At 38.4% G+C, this 24660-nt stretch overlaps 1 protein-coding gene across 3 annotated transcripts in view; it reads right to left on the bottom strand.

Moving 5' to 3' along the window:
- GNAT3 (G protein subunit alpha transducin 3) overlaps window positions 1-24660 on the bottom strand; it is a 65894-nt gene that overhangs the window by 7063 nt on the left and 34171 nt on the right. For 2 of the 3 annotated variants that reach the window (XM_070615358.1, XM_008521954.2), the window contains exons 2-5: window positions 23354-23396; window positions 17726-17867; window positions 11292-11449; window positions 6930-7058 (exon numbers count right to left, since the gene is read on the bottom strand). In XM_070615358.1, the coding sequence (XP_070471459.1) occupies window positions 6930-7058; window positions 11292-11449; window positions 17726-17867; window positions 23354-23358 (434 nt within the window). In that variant the 5' untranslated portion in view covers window positions 23359-23396. Of the gene's footprint in view, window positions 1-6929; window positions 7059-11291; window positions 11450-17725; window positions 17868-18162; window positions 18201-23353; window positions 23397-24660 lie in introns of those variants that run through there. The other variant, XM_070615359.1, reaches the window with a different exon arrangement.

The raw sequence follows: 24660 nt of genomic DNA, 5'->3' as shown, positions 1-24660 counted from the left end.
GGCCAATTACAATGTCTTAATCTTAATTTAACACAGCTTATAAGAGTTTACTATCGGCCATGCATGTAAGCATTCCATAATAATTAACTCATTTCAACTTCACCATAAACTTGGGAGGTAGGTACAATTATTATTTCTATTTTTCAGATGAGCCCTTTAAGCAACTTGCCCAAGGCTTATCAATTCAACCAATACTTGTTGAGGCTGCTACGTACCGGATGCCGTAACAAAGTCAGTGGTACGATAGTTACGCTGTGAAAGTTGTCAAACTTTGTTGTGAAGCTCATCAGGTATAAATCTATTTACTTGCATCAGGGGACCCCAATAGTACATAATGTCTACAGTGAGCTCTCAAACTTTCCCCGAGTGGACTGGAATGATCTTTTCTGTGGAGTCCGTCCTTGCCCCGGGTCAGGCAGTAGTTCTGTGTGTTGTCAAACAGGTTACTGGGCAAAAATGTTAAACTCTCCCCTTCACAGGGGTTGTGTGCCATTCTTTTAATGGAGATAGTGTAGACAGTCTAGATTCGAGGTGGTGTACATCTTCTCCATTTGCTCATATATAAATGTACGATGGATCACTTGTTGGCAGAGAAATGTGATACTGTGATTGGACAAGGATGCGTTAACTCACGGCTTTTGGAGAGTGGAGGATGGAGTATTCATCTCTAGGGGTAAACTCTCGTGGGCTTTTCAAACTAAAGCCACCCCTTGGATCCCCACCCACTAGATTTTAACAAGTGGGAACCTCCACAGTTCTGGGTTCCTCTTTTGCTCTGATCCTCCGCTCAGGGTCTGCTTCCATAGTCGGTGTCATAGAGCGGAGAGCTAACTGCTCACGGAACCAGGACAGAGTCATCGGGTGATAATAGATTTTAAATTTTTTTTAAAAAATTTTACAGGGAGTCCGTAGTAATGAAACAGAAATAAGAAGTATCAAGATATGGGTTTTCCCAGTTTATGGACTCTGGGGGGGGGGGGGGGGGCGGGATATAAACTTCCTAGGAAAAGGAAAAAGGGAAATTTCATGTATTTCCGACACATTTCTTTTCTACAACATAATGATCTCAAATGGCTTTTCCAAGAAATGGAACATCTAAAAACTCTTTGAGATGAAAGTCAGAGTGAAAGCAGGACAGCAGTTCTGCTGGCTACCCCCTTAGTTTCTCTGATGATTCAGCTCCTGTGCAGCCTTCCATGGATACCAGCACCTGTGCGTACGGGAGCTCTTCTCCCCTTCAGGTCAACAGACGCAATTAGGAAGGGGTGTATCTTATGTAATATGACCCTAGCCCAGCGTTCTTTCAGCATATCACGCAGCATCCAGCAAACACGTTCTAATAGACTCAGCTTTCTCCCGACGAAGGGAGGACAAGCATTACTCAGTCTTAGAGTTTTGCTTATATTGACAAAACGGCTGCTGAAAGTCTGTCAGAACGCAGGTAACAATCTTCTCCCGTTATGACTCACTTGATGAATAATATTTTTTTTCTGTGCAGATGGACATCAGACACACAGGTCCAGGGGGCACTGAGCGTTTCTCTAAAGCCACCTGCTGTTACTGAACCGTAGGGCTCCTTAGCAAATCAGAGCCGTGGCTGGAGTTCTGCTTTCGTGTTGATTGTCCTGGTTACTGCGTTAGCTCTGAGAAGACTTACACTTCGTTTTGCTGCTGTTGTAGTAGTTTATTTTTCATGCATCTCTTTTCACTTTTAGCTTGTCCTCCAAATTTTAATTTGGGGCTTATTTTAGAGGAATAAAGCCTTATAAACTACTGAAACAATTTGGAGATTCCCAAGGAGGGGCATTTACTTATTATGTATTTCATTGAAGACGTATTCTCCTGTACATGCATATCTACTCACATGCCATCATGACCATTCTGTGAAAAACAACATAGAAATCAGAGAGGAACGCGTATACCTGTTGACTGAACATTTGGTGGTCAAGTCTACACGGACAATCAATGAGGTGAATGGGTACGTGACTCAGCTTGAATACACTTGATTCCCTGAATGGTCAAGGTACCCAGAGCCTTAGAGAGATTCGATGGAACTTGGAGTCCTCATTTTGAGTGAAGTTTTTTTTGTTTTATTTATTTGTTTTTTCGGTAATACGTATTCCTTATTAAGTCTGATATTTAAATTAGGATTATTAAATTTAAAAAAAGAGTTTTAAAATGCCTGAAATGTATGACTTAGCTAAAAGCTAACAGGGCACGCTTTTAAGTAACAGCTGAACATTGATTATTTGTTAAACTGCGCATGGCATTAATATAGGGCAAGCCATCGGAGTTTTACGGCTTTAGGTTGGACAGTCCACTAAAGAGTTGAGTTTTATAGTCTATTTTAAACAGTTGGGAAAGCTGTTGAGTTTCATAGGTTTAACAGTAGGCTAAATGTTTGACCATAAGATTATTCACACTTCCTATCAGAATAGGTTATTATGAAGTAATCTGCCTGTTATAGTTGCTGAAAAATCTAGGATAGCTAAAAATGCTACTGCAGCTAATTTAGTTGTTAGGCATCTTTGCTCATCCTATAAGCATGCAACTCTCTTGGAAAAAAATCGCAATTTCTGACATCTATATATTTGACGACAGGAAAAGATCTAATCTGAGTAGGAATTTATTTGAAATATTCTGTTGAATGGGATTTATTCAAGATACTTGGTTGTATCAGAATTAGTATAACTTCCTAAGATGACCTCACATGGCAGGGCCAACAGGCGGATCTGTGTCATCACTACACAGCCACAGCAAAATGGCCCAACCCCCTCTTTCCCTTGTGCCCGGTTCTGGAAACAGATCAGGGAGATGCTTGCAGACACAAAGGATACGCGAAGAGCTCACTCTAAATCCCTTAATTGCTTGTGATTAAAAACCAGAATTAAAAGGGCTTATAACCACACAGGAGCCAGGGTTTCTAAACTCACACAATTATTAACACCCCTGTATTCTTTCTACTAAATGTGTGTGTGTGTTTAGAACCCAAAACGTTCAATAGATAATTCTCTGATGATTAAATAATGTAATTCATACAGTCATTAAAATAGATTCTATGACTAGAATAAATTAGACATCATGCTATATAGCTTATTGTTTTGCCATATTAACCAGAAACATACCTGAAACAAATATACAGTCATATGTGGGTGATCGCTCTGTGAGGTCGACTAGAGAGGGACAAAGCTCAGTTGATACAGCTGCTGAGCAGACAACCAGACTAACTGCTGAGCTACGATGATGGTACCCCACAGAAATGAACAGAGTGCACACGATTCAACTTCAAATTCAGGAAAATTACAATTTATTTTATATCATAGCTCTACTCAAACATTGTTGAAAATAGTTATGTTAAATTTACGAAATCTAAAGCTCTATGTTGTAATAGTTGCTGAACTTTTTTCTTGGCTCCCATATGGTTTTATGTCCTTTCAATTCTGTTTTTTAATCATGGAGCAATTAGGGAGAAAGTGACATCTCTAGAATGGCTTGGTAAATCTATAAGTTCTTTATCCTGAGGAATTATTTTATAACAATAAAAGGGCTCACATTTGCATTGCATTGCATTTTCATTTACATAGTACAGTAACATCTGTAAAGATAATTTATTTTGTCGCTTGACAGTTGGAGTTCTGGTCTGACAAGAACTCCAAGGTAATTTTCATTAATTTAGGTAATACATGACGACAATACACCACATTGGCAGACAGGACTTTTCATTTTGATGTTCCTGTTTAAAATTCTAGAGTTCTCTAATTTAATATGTAAATTAGGTCTTTAGTTTTCAACAGCTGTAGGATGATTTATGCCATGTGAATACAAATTAATGCTAATGCAATATATTTTAATACCTGGGCACTTACCGAAATGGAGTTGGAAGATACATTATTTTTATACTTCCTATTTTGAAATACTACAAAACATCACACTGCAAAAGCCTGTGCACTTTTGGATAATCCTATTCAGCACTTCAAAAAAAAGGGATTTAACGGTGGGAATTTATTAAGGGATTAACATATCTTGGTTGCTGTCACCAAACTTAAAAATATATTCAAATGATTTTAAATAGTTCCTTAAGAAAAAAGTAGAGTTGTTTTTTATATCCTGTAGTAAAATTTAAATATATTTCCAAACTTTTATTGTTTAAGAACTTGCTTTTAGAGAAATTCCCTGCATTTGAGTGAGTAGCTAGTATCTCCATTCTCTTCCTCACAGACGATGCTTTAACAGCACAGCCTTGAGCCAGAGGGCAGGCAAAACCCAGTAAGAAAACAAAAGGGCTCAAAATCTGTTTTAGTGGATGGCAAAGAGATCGTAGTTGGGCAGTCATTCCTTCCTAAGGCACAGCGATGCTCCAAAGGAGAACAGAACATCGCCTCCCTATGGGGCTTAAGACACCACTTCACAAAATTAACCGCAGAACCACAAAGGACAGGAGAACGATGACGCGCCAATGGGGTCAAGATGTCTACTCCGGAGAAGCCTACTATGAGGGAAACATATCTTTAAAATAATGTTTTACCTAAAAAGATTAATGCAAATGCTGTATCCTACTCAGAATAAAATTGTTTAAAAAATTTATAAATATTGATAATACTTGTGAAATACTCGTACTAAGTAGACATGTACTAAGTACATACATAATACTTGTACTAAGAGAAATAGATGTTCCAGGAAAGGAACACGACTTCCTGAGGTTCTGTGTGTTCTTTGGCAATCTTTGTGTCACCCTGGTTTTAGAAGCACAGACGTGTGAGTACCTCAGAGCCCCCCTAACTCAAAGGTACCTCACCAATAGGCCGCCATTTTACTCCCCCTCCCGCTTCTGTCTGAAAGGAATTGTAGAGGACCAACAACACTGGAAAGAGTACTTACTCCACAGAAGAAGAATGGTTTTCGCTCCAATTTACCCAATAGCCCATCAGTGTTATACAGGGGAAGGAGTGTGGTGTTTGAAGTTAGAAAGAGGTGAATTCTAATCACATTTCTGGCACTTCTACATATGATCCTGGAGAAATCTTTCAAGGAACAAATAGATAAAAGGGTAGTTCATGATGCTGACCATCTCTGAGAAGATGCTAAAATGACTGGTGTCGTAGAGAACGACCAGGGTTGTGAGCTTCTAGATGTTCAATATGTAACATTAATTTTCAAAACTGGCTTATGATCCAGACAGTGGAGGATCCAGACAATCCCACTGGCTTATGGAAGCTAAGGTGACATCAAGATAGAGCTCTTCGCTGTGACTTAACTACATCTAATCTGTACAACAAACTCATTAGGCAAGTAAAGGTTTCTTTGTTCCTCAACGACTACTGCTGATTAATGACGACCCTGGCCTGGATCTCAGCCCCAGGGTGTAGGACCACACTCAAGAACTACACTCAGCTTCTGGTCTGTCTTTAGGTGAGAAAGTTGGAGAGGAAAACAGAGTAAGAGAGAAGAAGGAATGAGTCAACAACAACCCAGCGGGCTTTAGAGGGGCAGAGGGGAGAAGCAACCGGACGTGGGCTCCCAAAGGGAAACCCCAGAACCTGGATCAAAGATCAGGAGTCTGGAGAAAGCAGTTGTCAGAGAGGAGCTATACCATGGTGAGGAGAGAACTGAGGTCTGCTTACATTTGCTGAGAGTGGGTGTCGATCCTGGTCTTCGAAGCCCCTTTATCCTGGTTTGATCTGGGCTCATCTTTCAGAAAATCAACTATTTGCGAGGCCTGAAATTTAGGTATCTATTTTGAAGAGCTTTCTTGTATATTAACTGGAAAATATTCTGACCCTCTAAGTAATAGCCATTCTAATTAGATATTATGTGTCACTAACTTTAGTACTTAAAAAATGTTAAAGCTTTTATCCCACTGAAACAAATTTTTCCTCACAAATATTTGCCATCTTTTCTCCAGATTTTCTCCTTTTTAAAAATATTCCCATTTTTGCATATGTGAATGACTTTATTAATTACATTTTTATTAATTTTTTTTTCTTTTCTAAAGGGTCCATCTAAAGCCTGGTTTTAATGTTTAAATAGCCAATCTCACCCACAGTCCATAGGGAGAGGTGCTTAAGTGTCAGGGGACATTTTCTTTTTCTTTTTTTTTTGAGGAAGATTAGCCGTGAGCTAACTGCTGCCAATCCTCCTCTTTTTGCTGAGGAAGCCTGGCCCTGAGCTAACATCCGTGCCCATTTTCCTCTACTTTATATGTGGGACAACTACCACAGCATGGCTTGCCAAGCGGTTCCATGTCCACACCCGGGATCCGAACCAGTGAACCCCGGGCCGCCAAGAAGCAGAACGTGCAAACTTAACTGCTGCACCACCAGGCCAGCCCCAAGGGGGCATTTTCTAACACTGTGTTTAGATTTCCATTTCCTGGTGCAGTAAATGAGTAATTTGGCAATGGAACTTCTAGGAAGTTCTTGATAATGCAACAGCAATGAAAATAATGGCCTCATTTTCATACCCAGATCATGCTTATAAATAGGCCTTGTTATTCCAGTAAATAGTATCTCATTCAAATAATTCTCTTCTTATTTGCAATTTTTTAATTAAGGAAAAATTAATAAAAATATTTCAAGCAAATAGGAGATAGGAAAGCAAAGGAAATAGGATCCTTGGCACCTGTTGCTTAAATGTTAGCTATATTCCCTTTTTTTTTTTTTGAGTAGGATATCAGTTTCAAGAATGAGGAAAATAAAATCGAGCTCCCATCTGCTCGAGAAAGAAACGTTGTTTTTGGAGACAGGGATGAGGCTGGGACGAGGGTTGGGTGCAGGGCTGTAGGAGGGCTAAGCATGTTGGGAGCTAACCATGTCTAGTGAGCACGCCCGAGACTCACGGCTCATGACCAGGGGTGAGAGCTGTTCTCCGTGAAGAGACACTGAGCCTGCGGCATATTTCTCTTGATAGTTAGGAAAGACATTTGATCATACCTGAAATGCAAGTCTTTAAAGGAGAACTGAGTTTCAATGATTCCCGTCGTTTTCACTCGAGAGTGTAGAACGTCTTGCTCATTTGGGACGTATCCAGGAGCTGTTATTCTGTCCAAATCATTAAGATAGCTAATAAAAAGAAATGAAATAGCATGTAGATTTGTAACTTTGCATTTGAAGATATTAGGATTCAGTACAAACGAATTTTTAGTCTAGGGTCCATTAACATTATCGACTGCAGAGTGGTGCTTCTCAAACTCTGGCTCATGGGAATTGCAAGAGCGCCGTGGCCGGGATGCTGCAGAGCCCTGAGTGTGGCCCACGCTGATGGTTGGGGCTTCCTTTAGAGGTGGACACGTCAGTGCTGCCCTAGTTTGCATTTTATAAGGTGTCAGTGATAGATTTGCTGGAATATGGGTAGGCGTTTGAGAGAAAAGTTTTCTTTATGGGGTTTGATCTAGACCAAAAAAATGCTACCTTCTAATGCCAGTCACTGGATTATCCTCAGAACGCTCTAGTTTGACTTCCAGCACTTTGAATTTTAAGAGAATGATCGGTTTTAATGATATAATTTGAAGGTTGTTGTGTTGTTTCCCCATGGATGGTCTAGCTTGGGACTCAGAAGCATTTTCTTTAAGTGCCGTGACTGTATCCAGTTAGCTCCATAAAAGCAGCTTTTGACTTTCTTGCTGATTCATGCTGGAACTAGCTCACGAAATTGCTGACCCATCCCTGAGCCAGCACTTCTGGGGGCAGAAGGCTGAAGTCACACATTAGACCATTCCTTCCTGCTCTTCTCTTCCATCAGTGTGTCCTTAACTCTTACCCGGAGGCTGTATTTGAAAACCCTACTGTCGCCAGGCTGCACACTGTCATCTTTCTGTCCACGGGATCCAGGGGGCTGGTGAGAGGCAGGACTGTCTGATTAAGCTGCGTGTGCTAAGAGTCTGTTAGACTAGAGTGAAGAGCCTGCTCCTAGCTTCATCCTTGAAACCAGGTGATGTCTTTAGACTAAACCAAAGTGTTTTATTGCTTTAAGAACAGCTGAAAACCATTGTTTTAGACTTTTGATACTAAGGTTTTTTTAATAGCTTAGCAATATGGCTATTTCTGCGAAAATGCTAAATAGAGGTAGTAACAGCCTGGTAAGCTTTTTATGACAAATTTGGCCATCACATTCAACCAAGTTTACGTGCATAGCTTAAATAGAAAGACCATGATGGGCGTACAGCCATCCAGACAGAATTTGAGAGGTAGAGTCCAGCTGAATATTAGTCATTATTCAAAAGCTGAAGTTTTCAGGGACTAAGTTGAGCTGTTAATGCCTTAGCACCTAGCACAAATGCCTTTAAAAAACAAAGCTATTTAATCATTTTTAAACAATAAATTAACAGCAATATAGATAATTTTTTCTTGGAGAATCTTTCCACTTTTAAGCTGAAACAAACTAAGAAAAGGCAAATGCCCAAAAGGGATTTTGGCCCACGGACAAATAGACAATCACATTTCAGAAACACATATATGTGTATATATATAACATGAAAATTTATCATCATGTTTTATTGTAATAAAGTTTATTTTTTCTTAAAAAGAGAGACAAATCAAGATATAAATATATCAGAAGGAAGTATGGGAAGATTTTTCTGGTTTATCTACTTTCTAGTTTGTGAAGCGAGTTCCTTTGTGAATTTCCTGTTGGCTAAGTCTGCGTGTGTGGTGGGTGCAACTGGTCAACTGGTTCTTGCAGGAGCCAGAACAAAGCAGAAACATACCTGCCATCAGAGAGGTAAAGCTCATTTTAATGCAGCTAAATGAATGCTTGGTAAAGACACGTTTGAATGTACTTTTATTTGCATGTGTAAATGATGTCAGGCAAGGCAGAGGCCTTAGCCCAGGGACAAATTTACATTTAAAATGCTTGTTTTAATACACAAATATAGGATTTGAGTGCTCAACCCTGTGGTCTAAAGCTTAAAGCAAACCAGAGTTCCTAAATACATGTAGCGCAAATCACTTTAAAAAGTCTGATTCTTTTTCTAATCACGAAAAAATAGTATTTTTCCTGGTGAAGTCTACTTGAATCTTAAAGCACATGGAATTTAAGTAGCACACCAAACAGCCTTGATCTGTAAACCGTGAAGGATTAATTGAAATCTTCCCTGTTTGCCACTGTTAGGAAGCTTCCCTTTCAGTTTGCTAGTAATGATGGGGGTGTTGGGGACGGGACCACAGCTGTGTGGACTCACCCGCCTCTTCCTTAGCCCCAACTTGAAGGGTCTCTGAGTTTGAGAGAACAAATATCGCGCTTTCACCAAAAAGTGAAAGAAAGGAGTGAAAGAAGACAGAGGGAGTGGAAGAGGGAGAGAGAGAAAGCGACCACTGCCCTACATAATGCATATGAAGTAGCCGTGGATAAAGTCCCCATCTGCTATGACATTTAGTTTTAAAGTGTGAATGTAATTCAGTGTTTGAAAAAAATTCTCTGTTAATTTTTGGAAGAAAGCAATGCCATTCAACATTTTTTCTTAGCAAGCTTTTACTTAATCTTCCTTTTAAGGACTCCCATGGGCAAAAAACCATTAACCTTTTAAACTTTTATTTTACATGAAATCTTTCTTAGACACAAGGGGGATATCAGCTTTCTTGTTGTTTTTCTCTTGCTCTGCAAACAAATCTGGGTAGTTAAAAACCATTACAACACAGGCGACGTTCACAAAATGGGTATAAGAGGATATTGTGTAGATGGGTTTAACTTGAAGAACGGATAAACGCTTTTAACCTGAATTTATAATGTGATGGATAGTCCCAGTGTAAAATACATTTTATGCTTCAAAACAAAGGAGAAAGCTAAAACTAACATTAGAAAGTCTAGAAAACACAATAAAATGTCATTTTATCTGCCCATTTTGACGCTACAATATGTAAACATTTTTTGCTATCAAAGAGCAAAGAATTTGGTAAACATAATGATAATATAATTGCAAATACATTTCTTACAGTATTTTAAGAGAAAAATCATGTTTAATAAAAAATATGTATCCAAAACTAAATATATTAATTACAGCTATCGTCTATCTATCGATCTTACTTCTCTATTCTCTTCCTCCCTCCCCAGAACTTTGCTAAGCCACATTTTATGAGAATATTCCACAAAAGTTTCTTATTAATTCTAACTGCCTTTATCAACGATTCATACAGAAAATCAATGTTTTCTGTACTACAGAGAACTCTCTTCGTCTTAAAATGTGGCCAGGCAGTGGGACACGTATGAAAACAGTTATTCAAGTTTATGTAAGCGCAGGATGAGATCCATTCTCTCCTTCCAGAGGGAGGAGAGCTGGACCTTCCTCCCAGGGCGTGTGTTCGTGGAGTTTGGAATTTAAAATGAGCATGAATGAGTATTCACAGAAGACTGTCGTTTTGTTTTCCTAGAATTTACGTGGTTTGCTTTCTCTCCATAATCTTTCTGCCCATCATGATTAAAAATCTGAAGTATCATTCAAGTTTCATTGTTCTGTCCCCAGATAATTTTTCATTTGTTTCTCTTTTGCACTGCTGTTTTTTTTCAAAGTCCTGCTAGCATCATCTGTTGGGAGTTCATCAAAAGGACTCTGTGTATACCTTTGTACACATTCATATGCATGGACAGGAATACAGAGCAAGTACTTAGATTGTATTTACATGCTTGTGCACGCATGCATGCAGGCATATAACTACGGGATAGGTTAAGAACCACTTTCCAAAATGGAAATTCAAGTTCGTTTTTACAGAGAAGTTATAAATAGTGTCACAACCTCCTAATTTCCTGGTGGCTGATAATTGCTAACTGGATGATATTAGCTGTGAAAGTTATATAATCTTTCTTGAGACTCAAAAAGAATGCCACAATATGTAAGTATTTTGAAAATCATTGTGTTACTTTCTTCCAGAATTCTTTATCAAGGTCATCAAACCAATGGAGCCAAAGCATATGTCATTAATAAGATTATTTTAGAAGATAATTTTAGTAATGAAATGGATAGCCCAAAACCTCAGTGTGCACATCCCCTGTGTGTGTTTATGTTGAACGCAATGCACAATGATTAATTCTTTTTAATTGGGAGAAAATATTTACAAGATAAGGATCTTCTCAGGCAAATGGTTGCAAAATTACCTATTTAAAATGTTCCCTTTGTTGTATTTTTTACATCTCATTCTATCCTCTTGGTGATTTTTATTTCTCTTCAATTACCACTTTTTCGTATAATAAAATGTAAAGCCATTTTATTTTCTTCATTTGCGACTATAAATACAGAGTACACAGAGTTATAATTCTTCAGTTTAAATGTTTCAGCTTGTTCCTATCAAAACGCGTGCACTTACTAAGCGGCTGAGTCGTTGAGCTGATATTCAGACGCCCTCTCAAAGCAGGCCTGAATGCCTGGGTCTCTCCACAGCCGCTTTATCAGCTCAGCCAGTTCCTGCGTCATGCTGCCATCTTCCAGGGTGTTCGCCATCGCGCAAAGTTGCCGTTCGTCTTCCTATGGGAATGTTTTCGTGAGAGGGATAAAAATGGGTTGTTATTTGGAATCACATGTTCTTTTTTTCTAAATAGAGCATTTCAATTTGATGATTTTTGTCTTATTCCTTTAGGTAATAGTTCCATTGAACATCTGTTCAATATATCTTAAGGTTAACAGAACTAACGTTTCTTATAATGGTTGGCTGATGTCCAGAAGAGTTCTCCGTTACAAAAACTAGGAAATATTATGGGGAGAACATAGGATATTTTGGTATATATCACTAACTTCTGACTATGATGTCAAAATGTTTAACAGTACTTTGGTGTAATTCCGTTGAGCTGTCGTAGGGTCAGAATGCTGGGGTGAAGCGGGAAGGAACTGATCTAATCTGGCATATTGTCTTCCTTTGATCATGGCCATATATCTTCCAGAAAATAAAAGTACCAAGTAAGAATTGGAGTAAAAATCTTTAAAATTGTATTTGTTAAAAAAAAATTGATATACAATATTATTTGCCATCACAGACCTCTTTGTAATCATATAAATAAGGAATGGTCAACATTTTGATTCACGCACTGTTTTTGAACATTCCTGCAGGTGTTGCTAATTGCTTGCCTTTAGAGTAAATCAGTAGGGCACAGGTGAGACTTCATTAAGGAAGAGAGGAGAGGAAAAAAAATAGAAAGCAAGAATTGTGGTAGTCCTAATAGGATATTTGGAGTAACAAGAGCAGAAGGAAAAAAACAGTTTATTTTATTTATTTATTTTTTTAAAGATTTTATTTTTCCTTTTTCTCCCCAAAGCCCCCTGGTACATAGTTGTATATTCTTCGTTGTGGGTCCTTCTAGTTGTGGCATGTGGGACACTGCCTCAGCGTGGTTTGATGAACAGTGCCATGTCCACACCCAGGATTCAAACCAACGAAACACTGGGCCGCCTGCAGCGGAGCGCACGAACTTAACCACTCGGCCACGGGGCCAGCCCCAAAAACAGTTTATTGAGTAAATAATACAGTCCATGGTTTATTTCAACTAATCATCAAAGACATTTATGATGAAAAAAAATTTTAAGATTAAGAATGTGGGTTTCAGAATAATTAAAGTATTGACCATGATTCAAGACCAGGCAAAGGAAGACTAGGCTCAAATCATGCTTCTCCAAAGCTTGTACTCCTTCTCGCTCATACTCCTTCTAGTACATATTATTATACTCATGACAGCACGTTTAACATCTCACACAGTCCTCACAATAACAGCCACACAGATACTGTATTTTCCCATTTTACAAAGGGGCAGTCTAAAACTGGGAGGTCAATTTGGCAAACCAATAAGGACAATAAGCATTGAGAGAGCCAAATCCACACATATTTTGTGCGATGTCAGGTGGCTACCAATGAAGCATGTCCACTAAGGACCCATTGCTTTTCTGATACAGTTCAGTTTGTTATTATTTTAAATTGATGACAGGTTTATTTCACCGTTTTATTAAAAATCTGCTCTTTGCATGCAAAACTAAGGATATGTCTCTCATTGTTAAAGAGAGGCTCTGTCAAGACTAAAAACCTTATTTCGTCTTTCTTCACATTCAGATTTAATTGCCAAACCAAACTGATCAGATGATCATGAGGCCAAAAATTAGAAATGGCCAAAATCAAAGGCTTGACCCCATTTTCTTGCATCAGCACGGGGTAAATCTCAATATCCTTCTTCCCAATTAGTTGGATGTAAAGGAGAATTGCAAATCCAGCGAAATATGATCCAGTCACATTGCTGGCGTCATCCTTTCACTGTTACAGTGCCATTTAGGACAAATCATGCAATGAAACAGTTGCTCAGTTTTGTCCCTAAAGGGAGAAAGTTACACGCCCTCTTAGCATACCTTTATAAACCAAGCTAATATACTCTTCCATTTCTTTTTAAAATGTTCCATTTTTAATTTAAATATTCTTTACTTATATAGATATCATGAGTAAAGGCTCACCTTGAACATTTAAATGTCCTGAAGACTGACTGACCCCATTTCAACCCTAGTACCTCCCCTAGGGACCGGCCATCCTGTCAGTTTCATTTTTGTTTCTTGAGAAGTTTAATTTTTTTAGTTTATTGCATGCATTGGTAAAGCCAGTGGTGGTGATTTTCAAACCAGGCTGCACATTATAGGCACGCGGCGCACTTTAAAAAAATACTGATACCAGGACCTCAACCCAAATAAAATCAATCATAATCTCTGGGTGTCAGATTCTGCAAAGGTATTTTTAAAAACCTCCCAAGTTAAAAACCTCCAAGTTCGAACTGAGCAGCCCGAACTGAGAATCTGGCAATATACAGTTTTATTAACCATACACAACATCTCATTGGAACACACTGTATTTTGATTCTTGAAGTTCTTCTGCAGTTATGAAAGAGCTGACACAGTAATTTATAGAATCGAAATTCACTTGTTTAAGGGATTGGGCCCACTGATCAAATCTGAATTTTTTTTAATATATGACACCAAAATTAACCGGCCTTATGAGAAGTTGCCTTCTACATAACAGCCAAATTGATTGAAAACTGATTATCTTACTCTTATCTTTAGAAAACTCCAGTAATTTCCCCACAAACTCAAAATAAAACTGAAAGCCCTTATGGCTCACGAGGTTCCACGTGGTTTGACCCACATCTGTCTCTCCAATGTTATTTCCTTCTCTCTCCATCCTTCCCCATCTTTCCTCAAGATGCACTGAACTCCTTCCTGCAACTTGAACTCGCCCAGCCCCCATTTCAGAGCATTTGAAGGCCTGTTCCCTCCACGTCTTCCCTGTGGCTTGCTTCCTGTTTTTTCACGTCTCTTCCCAAATACCATCCCCTGAAGAATGCCTTCTATGGCCACCTTTCTTCCATCCTCTCATCACTCTTTGGTCCCTTACCTCCTTAATTTTACATCATGACACTTATTACTATCTGTATAGTGCATTTTTCTTTATTTACTTTGCATCTTTTATATTAGACTATAAGCCCCATGAAGACTAACAGTCTGTATTGTTTTGCTCATTTCTACATCCTTAAGACTGAGGAGAGAACCTAACACATAGTACATGTCCCTGAAATATTGTTTAATGAAGGAATCAATTAAATGAATATGCTAATTAGCTCCAACTTCATGATCTAGAGAAACTATAAGAAATCTCCAATAACTTCCAACATTTTTCAAATAGCTCCAAGGGGGTTTGAGTGGCTTCCTGAAGATTTTATCTCCTTATGATTTATTTGGAAAAGGTTGGGAATCGTGGTGGTTCTAGAATGGTTTGCTCTCTCAAGCTTGTACAGTTCTGGAACAATCTTGCATAGAAAGCAAAATACGTATTTTCTCTACAGGTTACCAGACCTTCCTGATCAATATTAGGAACCTCAGGTGGGACCTCATGGAGCTCATTCTGAACTCTACAGTCACATTTCCAGAGCTTGTAGAAAAGATATGTCAAAGAAAGGAGAGGCTATCATAACCTAGTAATTTTGGAAAATGTCAGTTTAAAAATGCCGAGTTTTGTTGCTACAAGGTTTTCAGAGCCTTGGGAGACTAATTTTGTTTGCCAATTTCCAAGAAGTTGTTATAGCATGTATGCATCCCAAACTTATCTGATCCCAGAGCTTTTATCATAGAATGTCTTGAGGAGTCAATGTTCTTTGGCTCATATTGTAGGGAGCTGTGTCAAAGACGGTCGCAAAACTACCTAAATCATGTGATAAAAGTGTGAGAACTTTCAACATTCTTTTATGTTGGTCTGGTGAATGTTTTAGATGTTCTAAAATAGGATGGAATAACATTCAGAGAGGATAAACAGAAATTTAGTAAATGCCTTTGTTATGCCCCTCTTGTCTCTTCAGCTTTACTCTCTTTATAAGTTCTATATTCGAGAACTTAGTCTGTCAAATATTAAACCAAAATGAGAACAAGCCCCCTCTAGCTGCGTCCTTCTTCAACTGCAGAGGCCGTCTCTCTCCTGCTCCTCACTCTCGTTCCTGAAATCACCTTTAAATGCTTCCCATATTCTCGTCTCATTTCTCAACACAGTTCACTGGATTCTTCATCCACAAATCCTCTAACGCTTCTTCTGTTAGATCCCCAATGACCTCTGTACTATTAAATCCAATAGATTCTTTTAAGTATACTTCTTCCTTGACCTCTCAAGACCTTTCAACTTAGATAATCTCCCATTGGAACATTTCTCTTGAATTCTGTGACTCCACATACTCCTAGTTTTCCTTTTTGTATTCCATCCTCTCTTCCAACGTTTCCTCTTCCTCTCAATGACCAGGAAATGATGGAGTCTTTCAACATTGTTACCTAAATTCCCCTTCTCCTCTCAATCGGAGCGCTTGTCCCCTGCCATCCCGTCCACTCCCTCAGCGTAAACCACGTGCCTGCCGTAGGGTAACAGGATGCCAATGATGGCAAGACTTAGATCTCTAACCAAAATATCTCTTTTGAACTTCAAAGGTACATCTTCAACTGCTTACGCATGTGGACATCCCACAGCACTTACAAACTCAACATTTCCAAAACAAAACTATTGAGTACTCCTGCATCCCCTCTTGTGAAACAACTCTCTTTCTCAGTAATTCTAGGGGCGAGTAGGATCCAGCCCCACATCCAGCTGTGCTGCCCTTTTGTAACAGCCGATGCTTTGTAATTGCTTGTCCAACATTAGTCTTTCCTCTCTCGAGGGCCAATCTATCTCCATCTCATTTAGTGCTGATTCCTAGGTATATCCCCAGTGTCCGGATAGATGTCTGCCATATCATAATAGTTTAATGAAAAATATTTCTTTCAAATGATGTTCAATGTGTAGACTTTGATACACAAATTTTAATGAGCCTACATTCAAAGTGATTATTGAAAAGGAATGATTTGCTGGGAGCTTACATTCTGCAAAACTTTGCATTTAAGTGGATTTCTTGTGTTTCTGCTTTGTCCTATAATAGTCCTTGGAATTTAGTGAGGAAAGTACTAACATTTTGTGGATGAAAAAACTGAAAATCATAGAGATTAAGTAACTCGTCCAAACTTATAGAATTAGTGACTGAAAAAGCTGATGCAAATTTTCTATCAGGAATCTTCTCTCTTTGATGATGTACAGATGGATGTGTAAAAACACATAAACTGGCATAAATAGACAACTCAAAAGGTAACAGAAAGCCATAGGACATCACAACTCAGAAAACCACGTGCAGGTAAAGTGTGTAGTAATTAATCTGTTGAATAAACCATTTAAGCCAGATGCAGGCTGTATTAATCTGAAAATCAAATAATAAAGAATGTGATTGAAACTGCTGTAGTTTACATCAAGTCAGCGCCTGACAACGGTGATACTGATATTTGAAGACATAGGTACTCCTGAGAAGTTGTACCTATTGCTTGGTGCTGCTTAAGTTACTCTGCTTACACCGTTCAATGTCCGATGTGAATAAATTGCATTTACTTTTATTTTTTAGCTCAGTATACGGCAGCAATGTACGGAATCTATTATTTTCACTCCACCTGCATGCCAGGCCATCTACACTCTTAACCAACAGATTTCAGGCCTTTGGTGATGACTGGCATCACTGATTTGCAAACACTGGGCCATACAAAGTACATGATGTATTTAAATAAGTAGCACTAGGCAAGGTGGTGATTTCCAACTTCTGCCATGCAAATATGTGGAATATTACACATGCAAATTCAAGCACTGTTAAATCATCCTCAAAGGAATGCAGAAGGAACCCCTGTTTCAGGAACTACTATTGCTTAGAAGGAAAGAATAAAAGAAATATTCCTAATCACTATAGGTATTTTTACAAAAATCCTTGCATAGGAAAAGCGCTCTGACAGAAGCCAGGAGGAGTGGGTTTTGCCCTCAACTCTAGCTATTTTAAGGCAGGCCAGATTTCTAATCCTCTTTGGCCCCTGTTTTTCACATCTTTCAATACGGGAGTTAGGCCAGGTTGTCTTAAGGGCTAGGTTAAATGCTGGGTTGTTAGAAGAAGCCAGAGTCGGACCCACAACTGAACTACCCTCAAGTGAAAACATAACCACTAAGTCACAGCATGGTGAAGAACAAAAGGATGTTGGCGGTCAGTTCCCGCAGCCGCTTTTTACTGGAGGCAAATTGTAACCTAGAGAAGGCGGCAACTGGCTGGAGCCACGTTCCTCTCTGTTTTCATATCCTGAAAATTTCAGTACAGATTAGTACTACAGATGTAGTAAAAGTCCTACTGTTTTATGGCTCAAACTCCACTCTAGGACCCACGATGGTCACCCTAGCGTACTTACGACACTTCTGGGATGCACGTAGTCAATGCCGAGGGTGCCCATGGCTTTCACGATAGCGAGGATGGACTGCAACGTATTGCTGTGGATCACTGCTTTGAACTCCATGCATTCTTGCTCGCTGTATCCGTTCTTATGGATGATCCTACAACGTAACGTGGAAAGCTTTTGTGAGCTGAATAATCAACCTCTTGTAATACCAGAACACATCGGTAATAATTTGCTTGAATAAAATTACGGTATAATTTGTTAAAAAAGGAAGAATTTTGTCCATATGTATATGCTAAATCTGAACAATTTTTATGGCTTTGAATTTTTATTATCATTGGGGTTTAATACAATTTTTTTTTTTCTGAGCTCCTCAGGCTAAATATAAGGAGGACTTAGGATTTGCTGTAGATAAACCTCTATTTAAAATGAGTAAATGATAAGCATTTTACTTAGAAAGTTTATTTCTGTTCAAGACAAATATTTTCAGATTCCCAGAGTTCTGGAAATGCGTGTGGTGTTTATAACCTGATGTCTAGAGGAAGTGACGTAATTTAGTAGAACATCAGTGTCTTTTCCTGTCACTTAAGACACGCTAGAAAATAAGAGTGCCTCTTTCTATTTATAGGATTAACAAAGGCGTCTTTTCTCAACGTGGGTAATTACCTGCTGTTAAATCCTGTGTCACTTTGCCTCTGTGTGCGTGCCACTGAACTCTCCAAGTGGGAAAGCCCAGACACTCTGTTTGGCTGAACTCTTCTTTTCCTTCCACTCATTCAATCAGAACTCAAAGTTTTAATAATAGTTTTGAAATAATACATTAAAATAGATCTGCCTGTTAAGAACTAGATTCTTTGCATATCCTAATTACTTTATTGCATCTTTCTTGCATAATACATTCTTGATCCTTCCTGTCATTTTATTCTTATTGTTTTTGAAGTGATTTGTGTTCATTAGGCATCATTTTGGATGTCATATCACTGAGGATTTGTGTTGTGTCTATAGGCACAGAGGCTGTAGGAAAGGAGGAAGAGAACACAAATGCCTCTCGAGATGTTAAAACCTTCAAATACACGGGTTCTGCAGTGAGAGGATAAAGGCAGTACCTATAGCTATTACTTCTTGTTTTTGATATTTGATTGCCAGTTTTCTGTCTTTTTACTTTAAACCTGGCCATGTTTGTCGTGTTGTATTAAACAATTAAATAACTTAAATAAAGAAATAAAACAGACAAAGGCTGTAGAAAAAATGCAGTAAAATGTCTTTACGGATAGGTCATGAATAAGTTCATTAAAGAATCTCCAGTTCTCTGTCAAAAATTGAAACTGCAGAAGTATTTTAAATGTTAAATTAAAATGGCAATTACAGATAAACTGGGGGCATTTAGGTTTTCTTACTGGAACAGGTTTTAATCTATCCTTTCATCATAGGACTAGGAAATATCTATCACAACGCAGACTTAAAAATGTCCCGTTGTAGTGGGAGTGTAAACAACATTGTTTTTCTCTGGGCTGCACAAGTACATGTCTGTGAATAGACTCTCTGCCTGCAAGTTGATTCCTAGGTCTGTTCAAAGTAATAACTACTGGCATTTTCTGTAACATACTGCATTATGTGCTGAAGAGAATGAATAAATTATATGAGTCCTTCCTCCACAAAACCTATAGAGTAGAGCTCCACTGTCCAATACAGTCCCCACTAGACACATTAATTAGATTTAAATAAAGTTAAAAATTCTGTTCCTCAATCACACTAGCCACGTAATAGCCACACGAGGCTAGCAGCTACCATATTGGAGTGGGCGGATAGAGAACCTTCCTACACGGCAGAAAGTTCTATGGGGGAGGACTGGACCATGGGAAGATAGAGAACATAATCCAGTTTTGTACAGTCGATGATGTCCAGCAACAACGTCTGCACATGGTACGACGAACTAGTAAAGAAAAAGTGATAATCTCTACTGGATACGCGAGTGTAGGGGATCAGGGGAGACTGCCTGGAAGCGGTGATCATCAGTTGATTTTTCAGGGATAAATAGTCATGTTCAGAGTCAAAAGGAAGGAGACCATTCCAGGCCGAAGGATCAGTTTGACCAAATAGATGCTTACAACCATCGAGCTATTCATATGTACCAAGCTCCATTTAAGAGCTTTGCATGTCTTGTCTTCTCACTTCCCATAATAAGGCCTTTAAAGTCGGTAAAATTTTCATCTCTATTTTACAGGTAAGAAACGTAGGCACAGGTATTAAGCAACGCCCCTGGCTCACTCAGTTAGAACGTGGTGCAGCTGGGCAGCAAGCACAGTCTGCTTTTAGAGCCCATGGTCTTAGCCCCCAAGCTGTACCGCCTTCCACAGCATGCTAGTCCGTGGGATATACAAGCTCAGCATTTCTGAAGCAGAAAATAGGAAGGGGGAGATTATGACACATTAGGATGGAGAGACAGGTAAGAGCTGGATCCTCAAGTGTCTTATGTACCACGACAAGCGGTTTGATCTTGATGGCATAGGTGAAGTGTTCGATTCAGGAAAGAGACACAACAATTTTTTTAAGAGATCAGTTGGTGGCAGCATGGATAACGGGTGCAGTGGAAGGAAGATGAGGGAGGTAGAAACTATTTAGCAAGATATTTTGTTAATTTAGGTTAGAAATACTGAGGTTTCGAAGTTAAGGTAGTGACAATAGTGAGAAATGCCATGTCTGGAGACATAACTTGCGTAGATGTGGCATAATTTGGTGAGACGGTGAGGGGTCAGCATAACTGTACCTAGATTTATTGCTTCAGAGGCCGATGTTGGTGTAAGTCATTTTAGGGGGATAGAGGCCAGATGGGGAGATAATCTTAATGTCATTTATTCTGATTTGGACCTATTTATACAATATAGAAGTAGATGTATCTTCTTTCCCGGTTTAGACAAAGTGTCTGAGTTTGAAAGAAATGTTCTGGGACAATCCACTTGAAGATGGTAGTGAGAATCACTGGACTCCACCAGTTTTCGTTTGATGAAGGTGTAGAATAAGCAGAGAAGAGGACCTTGTACATCAGAGACACAGACACTTAAGACGTAGGCGAGAATCAGGGACTAAAGCAGGTGAGCTAGGAAAGACAGCTATCCCAGACTCCAGGAAGAAGTTTTAGGAAGGAAAAGCCCAAAGGGGCCAAATGGAATTAAAATAAGGACTCAAGAACGCTCATCAAAAATGGCAATTAGGAGATCATAATTGATGTTGACAAGGGCAGTTTCTGTGACCTGCCAGACTCAAGAGTGATGGAAATGGCTGAAGACTAAACGGGAAGAGAAAGAGTAAAGAGAGCTAGTCTTGACCTGGAGACTCTACCGAGAAAAGGAAGGGAGGATGAGGAAGAATGAGGGGACTCACTCGTTTTTAATAATAGAAGTATTACTTGTTCATTGTTGAAAATGTGAAAAGCCCAGCAATGTTAAAAACGAAGGTGCAGTGTAACTTTAAATCTCATTACCGAAGTCAAATTTCTTTGAACATTGGTATACGTCCTTCCATTTAAAAAAATTATCTGTTTGTCAGTTGAGATAAAGATGTTTACGCATTTTCGTGTCTGGTTTTTCAGTTAACATTAAGTATTTTCTCCTACTAAAACTTTCTTGTATCCATAAAACTTGTAATGGATGTAAAATATTTCAGTTGAAGGGTGAATAGTCCCATAGTTTCACAATCTATTTGCTTGTGTTTTATTTTAATTTAGGGTACTTCATTCTAGCTCATATTTCATTATTTAAGTAAGACTGACATACATCTCTTTACACATGAATTTTTCATATTTACATTATTTTATTTTCATACTTTTTCAAATTTAAAGCATTTTGTTAAAAATTCTCAGAAAGGTATTTAGAAGATCAATAGTTATTATTTTCCCAGCTTACTGTGTATATTGCAAAAATTATTTATACAAATTTGCTAGAACATATAATTTTACAAGTAGTGAAGAGAAATATTCACTTCTTACTACCTCACCCTTATTGGCTAATATTGTTTTAAAATCATTGTTTTCTGGGGCTGGCCTGGTGGTGTACTGGTTAAGGTTGCATGCTCTGCTTTGGTGTCCCAGGATTGGTTGTTTCAGATCCCAGGCACAGACCTACGTACTGCTCATCAAGCCATGCTGTGGCAGCACCCCATATACAAAGTGGAGGAAGATAGGCACAGATGTTGGCTCAGGGAAGATCTTCCTCACCCCCCACCCAAAAAAATATTGTTTGCTAATTTACAAAGATGAAAAATAGCTCATTTTTGCTTTAATTTTTATTTATTTTATATTAGTGGGGTTAAACTAAAATACTTATATTTAATATTCGAATATTGTCTGTAGTGAACTGTCCGTTGACAGTCTCTTCCCATTTATATAGATATTGGGCAGCTTATTGTTTTTCTTAAAAATCTATGTCTTCATATATTGAGGTAGTCAATTATTTATCTGTCATATTTATTATAGATTTTTTTCTAGTTTTCTATTTTTTGTTTAATAATATGTATGGTTTAATATATTTAAAAGTTTTAATGGTCATATAGTCAGAAAATTGGTCATTTTTTTTTTTTTACTGCTCTTAACCTCATAGAGAATGGACAGGGTCTGAGAGGTTCGAGCATGACTATGAGCTGGACGAGAACAGGCAGACACAGTGTGATGTTACAAGGCAAGGCCAGGTGATGTGGGTGCAAGGAAGGAGCTGATCAGTGTTCAGGACAAAGAAAGTCTGTTCTTCGAAGACAGGAGAGAAGGTCAAAAACATGGTTGCAGATATAGGGGAGAGGAGTTTCAAAGGTGGGGCTTAAATATTGGTTGATATGGAACTTACATGGCATTATTAACCAGAAAGAAGAAAACAGAGTGGTTTAGACTATAAATAGACAATTTCATTGACTGGGCTTATTCCTTCATATGATAAGTTCCAAAAAACAAGGTCCTCAAACATATAATTACCAATGAGCTAAAAAATGATTGTCATTTTCTCCTATAGCAAGAATTGTCCTTTAAAATTCTCCATCAGTCACAGAGCCATGCAGTTTCACATACTCATCGCCACTTGACGATTTCCATATTTTTCATTTAGACATTGCATTCTTGAATATACCACCTATGTGTTCATTATATCCTTAGTAAGAAATTCAGGTTTACTTATTTCATTATAAAGAGAAAAAAAGTAGGGAAAATAATACCAGAACAAATTGAAATGTATGATTGGGATAACTTTAAATATGCGTTTAATTCCCACGTAGGCAAAATGCCAATTAGGTTAAAAATATTCTTTTCTCCTAAATTCACAGGGATCATTGATTGACATATTTTGAATTGTTTATGGCTGATACCCACAATATTAGAGCCCTAGATCATATGCAGATTAACATATTTAAAACAGACCTGCTTTTACTATTCACCTTGCTGAGAGACAAAATTTAAAAGAAAAATGGAAATTATAATATTACTCATCTGTTATGCTTTCTGCTAAAGGATAGGAAGAATATTAGCAGAGGAATCGTGACAGCTCTGCCACTTCCTGTGATTTAGCGACTACCAATCATATTTTCCAGAAGTATTTATTTTAGGAACAGTCAAATACATGGACAGACATCAAATATTCAACATGTAAAATACTGTGTACCTACTTCATTTGTTTAACGATAGTACTCTTTCCAGATTCTCCTGCTCCTGCAACAGAAAGAGGGAAGTGTTACCAACCAATAGTCACGAAATTCATCTAGATGTTAAACCTGTGACTATCGCTATCTCATGGGCGAATTTTTAGCAGATACCTTTCCAACACAAAGAGGGAGAGGAATCTCTCAGTCAGGTCTTGGAAGGCGTTAGCTGTCTACCTTCCAGGATAGCAGAAGAAGATCAAACCCTTCTATACTGATGTTAGCCCCAGGTTTGGGTCTGGTTCCAGGTGGAGAGCATCTTCTAAAGCAAAATGCATAGACCAGCAGGAAAAAATGCTCTTATCACATTTGAACATAATTTGGAAAGCTTGCATTTCCTGGATTTGCAACCCAAGGAAAGTGGTCCCAGCTTCGTGGTCTCTGTATCACTCTCATTCTCCCAGAATGTCTCCTTATATATCCTATTTGATTAAATAGCAAGAAGAAAAACCCCACTAAGCAGTAATCTTTCATTTCCAGAACCACTCAGCCTATTCCATTAGTACACAGACATTTCTCTTCTGTTTAAACAAAGGAAAGTTGCTAATAGCACTAAACAAACCTCAAGAGCCAAGGGGTGAGAATGACACGGGAGTGTCTGGGGATGGATTCCACATTCCTGGGGCGGACAGCAGTAGCATCATAGGGAACCTGCTGCACTTACCTGGAACATTTGTTTAATTGATGACATACAACATACAACTTTACTTTGGTCTTGTCCATTCTGCAAACATCATGTAGAGGAATACAAAAGTCACATGAATTTTAGAATATAAAACATGAACTTTTAGTGAAAAAAATCAACCATTGTTCAGGCTATGTCTCAAGGCTTTTTGAACATATTTCTTGAGTCTCCTTTGCCATTAAGAAGTATTTCCTTGGGAAATGAAAACTGAGAAGTAGTGAAGTAAAATGTGATGACCTGGCTTTGAGTTTTGGCTCCATGTGTGTGCGTGTGTGTGTGAAATATCTTCACAAGTCCTTTAACACCTTAATTTCCTCATCTGTAAATTGAGAATACTTAACTCACAAGATTATTAGAAGACTACAATGACATAATAAGCATGAAATTCTTTGCAATCTCTAGTGCAAAATAAAACATAAAGCAAGGTAGTCTGAAAATCCCAAGATGTAAGAAATTTTGCAACGTTTTGTAAGGAGAACAGTATAAAGATACCCTTCACATGTTAAACAAATGATGTGGGAGCAACCAGATGTGGAAAAACTCTTATATGACAACACACTAGAAATAATTTGTAGTGATTGATAAATAT

Source organism: Equus przewalskii, chromosome 4, assembly GCF_037783145.1.
Source record: "Equus przewalskii isolate Varuska chromosome 4, EquPr2, whole genome shotgun sequence".
NCBI classification, from domain to species: domain Eukaryota; kingdom Metazoa; phylum Chordata; class Mammalia; order Perissodactyla; family Equidae; genus Equus; species Equus przewalskii.
Note: the sequence above shows the minus strand (reverse complement) of the source record. Positions and strands in the feature narration are given on the sequence as shown.